General features: G+C 41.1%; 1 protein-coding gene across 1 annotated transcript; it reads left to right on the plus strand.

Annotated features, from left to right (window-relative positions):
* Positions 1-203: 203 nt before the first annotated feature.
* Positions 204-3,802, plus strand: LOC112486337 (transcription factor COE2-like). The gene is made up of 8 exons (XM_025052711.1): positions 204-652; positions 1,410-1,540; positions 1,743-1,869; positions 1,972-2,060; positions 2,173-2,238; positions 2,940-3,114; positions 3,301-3,474; positions 3,576-3,802. Exons 1-8 carry the CDS (start codon positions 568-570, stop codon positions 3,800-3,802), a joined length of 1,074 nt encoding a protein of 357 aa, XP_024908479.1. The 5' UTR covers positions 204-567.
* Positions 3,803-3,820: the final 18 nt, after the last annotated feature.

The raw sequence follows: 3,820 nt of genomic DNA on the forward strand, positions 1-3,820 counted from the left end.
AGAAAAAGAATCAAGGTGAAAAACCTCTTATTAATTATTAGTGTGTGATTCATGCAAGGCAGATGTGGGAATGGACACCCACATGCTGTGGCCAGAAAATCAAATTTGCTCCACTATATATCATCCGCTACTTTAACAGGTGGCTAAAATGGAAGATTTGATCCAGATGTGCGGTGTCACTGGAGGATGAGGCGGAGACAACAGCGAGCCTGTTGCTCACTGTGTTAATCAAAAAGTTATGCAGAGGCCATGTGTACAGAGGACATCTGGAGGCCTGATGGAGGGGCGAGGAGCTGTGTGACTGGTGTCATCACCAGAATGTGAACATGTTATGGAAATCCCAGAGATGTCATATTACACAAGGAAAAATATGACGATCACCTGTACACTGAAACTAATTGTAGCTCAGGGACTTTACTGCTGTAACCAGATATTGTGACACAGTATGCTGTCAAAGTCCTGCAACGACACTCACCTTTTTACCTCCTTGGCTCCTGTCCTCTCCGTCAGGTAGTCTTGTCCAGCACTGTGAGCGTAGACGGACACGTCCTGGCGGTGTCTGACAACATGTTTGTCCACAACAATTCCAAACATGGACGGAGAGCACGCAGACTGGATCCAGGGGAGTCTGTGGAGAATAGCATGGAGTACAGTAAGACCGTCACTTAGCATTATGACGACATCACGTCCCATCCATCTATTTTATTATACGTCTGCCTCACTGGCACATTCACCAAAAGGATTCCTGATATTTCAAATATATTGTCAATGATGTCACTGAGGTCATTCATTGGAAGTCCTCTTTGTATAATTTAGGATGAATTATTTCCCATTTAATTTGCATTCTAATAAATGTAATCATTTTTGTTGTAATAATCCTAGAATGTATTTGCAGCAGTTGTGGTGGCAGCTGTGTTGGTTCATCAAATTTTTGAAAAGGCAATAGAAAAAGTAAATATATTTTCCATTGAAAAACAAAATTGTAAACATGCTGAATGTCCGTAAAAAAGTAAACAAAAATTACAGAATGCTTATGCATATGTTCTCCTCTTGGGTGTGAGATTCAACTAAAACATTTAAACATCACCACTAGGGGTTGCTAACATCCACACAGTGCAAAGTAGTAAATGCATATTGATTTAGCTTTAGCTTAAATTTCCTTATTTCGATTTTTCTCTTCAAAACATTTTTATTAGTGCTACCATAATAAAAAGACTAAAGTATAATTAATTAATAACAAAGGGTATGTAAAAAAGAAAAAAGTATTCTTTTGCTTGTCAAGTTGAAAAGTAGAATTTTTAATAACAGATGGTTTTTTTCTGTTCATTCTGTTGTGTTCAAAACAATTCATTTCTGTCACATGTCTCGCAACAACAATTTAATAGTTATTGGTTTCCTCTCCTGTGTAGCAACACCATGTATCAAAGCCATCAGCCCCAGTGAAGGCTGGACCACTGGAGGAGCCATGGTCATCGTCATAGGGGAGAACTTCTTTGACGGGCTGCAGGTGGTGTTTGGGAGCATGCTGGTGTGGAGTGAGGTATGAGTCTTCTTTAAAATCCTATCACTGAGGACACAGCCTGAGGCAAACATATAATAATATTAGTCATGCATATTTAGCCCCTGATTTGTCCTATGATTTAGAGATGACATCTACAATCCTTCTGCTTGGTTTGTGTTAGCAAAACATTTCCCCAAAATGCAGAAGAATAACTAGTTTCTGTTTCGTGCTCTATTTTCAGCTGATCACACCTCACGCTATCCGTGTGCAAACAACTCCGCGACACATCCCGGGGGTAGTGGAGGTCACACTGTCTTACAAATCCAAACAGTTCTGCAAAGGAGCTCCTGGCCGCTTCATCTACACCGGTATTAAGATAAATCGCTGTCTCATTTAAAGAAACAAGTTTCGGTGTTTAAAGATATGTGACCCAGGTTTGATCAAATGTTTATTTTTCTTTCAACTTTAAGCTCTTAATGAGCCAACTATAGACTACAGCTTCCAGCGTCTTCAGAAAGTAATTCCACGACATCCTGGTGACCCAGAGAAACTCGCCAAGGTGAGAGACCCGTGGACTATTGATTTTCACCACCTAAATTATTGATTTTGTTTTTCAAGGAACTCAGCAATAACATTATAATTAAGATGCAAATGCAATATGTGTATTTTAGGAGATCCTATTAAAAAGAGCAGCAGATCTGGTGGAAGCTCTGTATGGAAACCCTCACAGTAACCAGGTAAAAACAAAACATCATAACACTGAATTCCCAGAAAATAAATGCATAAACACAATATTTTTAAATTTTATTCACTTTATAAATGGCAGGAAAATATAAATGTGTCATACTCTGTTAATTGTGATGTGATTATTCTGAACTCACTTAAAAATAATTTGTCTTATGGTGTAGGGACTGGTGAGTGGATTTAATGTTTTAGAGCAGTTTAAAAAAAGACAGTGATGCTATGCTGTTAACAGCAACCTGTGATTTCATCCATTAATGAGTCGTTTTTTTTCTTTTGTTCTCTGTCGATACCCATTTTATACATTACGTTAATGTTAATTAACACATTACAAAATTAGAGATTTTACTCGTAAAGTGTTAACTAGGATTTAGCTAGAGGTTTGATGCAGCTGCCGAAAGTCAGTAAAATAAACATTATACAATTATTGCGGGCAAACACTGTAATGTGCTGGTAAATTGTGGCAGGGATGTGGTTTTGGCAGATGACTCTTAGACATTCAGATGTTGGATTTTAGGATAAACACTCTAATGCACCAGCATGACTTGACGACTGTCAGCGGTGTCATAGTTAATGGGCTAATTGGGTGTAGTGCAGCTTACACTTTCATGTGTTTATGTGTGTAATAAACAGCCAAATCAAACTGTATGATGACTTCACTGGACCATTGCTGACTGATGTATTTACTTTGGTACAGGACATGTTGCTGAAGCGTGCAGCAGACATTGCAGAGGCTCTCTACAGTGTTCCCCGTCCTCACAGTCAGCTGCAGGCACTGCCGAGTTCACCTGCCCACGGGAGTGTGATGGGTCTGGGCTCGTACCCCTCTCAGTTGGGTGTCAGTATCGGGGAGCCAGGACAGAGCAGCCAAGGTAAGCCGAGATTTACAAGCAAGACCTCCACTACAGTTCACAGTCGGGAGTTAAACCTTGGAAAAGTTTTACTTGTTTTCTATTAAGAAGGCTCCTATTGGACAATTCAGCCGCCAATCATATACAGTGCAATTCAACATTACCCTTACGTTTCTTTTTTTTTATTTTGGTAATGTCTTTTCTCAGGTTACAATCGAAACTCCAGCAGTCTGTCTCCAAGAGGTTACCAATCAGCCTCTACTCCTCAGCAGTCAGGCTACGGGGGCTGCAGCGGGATGACTGGAGGCTATGGGACAGTTCCTATGACCAGCTTAGGTGTTTCTGGTTTCAACAGTACCTCCCCCACTGGCTCTCCTTACAGTAAGACCTTAAATGTTCTCTAATGTCTGACACTTAACCTTGTTCTTCTGGTTGGTGGATATTTTCAGATGCGACACCGCTCCATGCTCTTTGTTCCACAGTCATGCCCTCCAGCCCCACCATTCCTGGAAGCTCCAGCTCCTCATCTTCTCTCCTGCCTTTCTCCTCCTTCCCATCTTCTGCTAAACAGAAGAGTGCTTTTGCTCCCGTCCTCAGACCACAAGGCTCTCCCTCCCCGGCCTGTCCTGCCTCGGGTGGGAACAGTTTCAGAGGTAGCCACCCAACTCACTATCTGACTCCGCTGTCTGAACTCACAAATGCAGTCTAACCCTTTATACTAACCACC

Source organism: Cynoglossus semilaevis, chromosome W (assembly GCF_000523025.1).
Source record: "Cynoglossus semilaevis isolate Cse_v1.0 chromosome W, Cse_v1.0, whole genome shotgun sequence".
In the NCBI taxonomy this organism is placed as follows: domain Eukaryota; kingdom Metazoa; phylum Chordata; class Actinopteri; order Pleuronectiformes; family Cynoglossidae; genus Cynoglossus; species Cynoglossus semilaevis.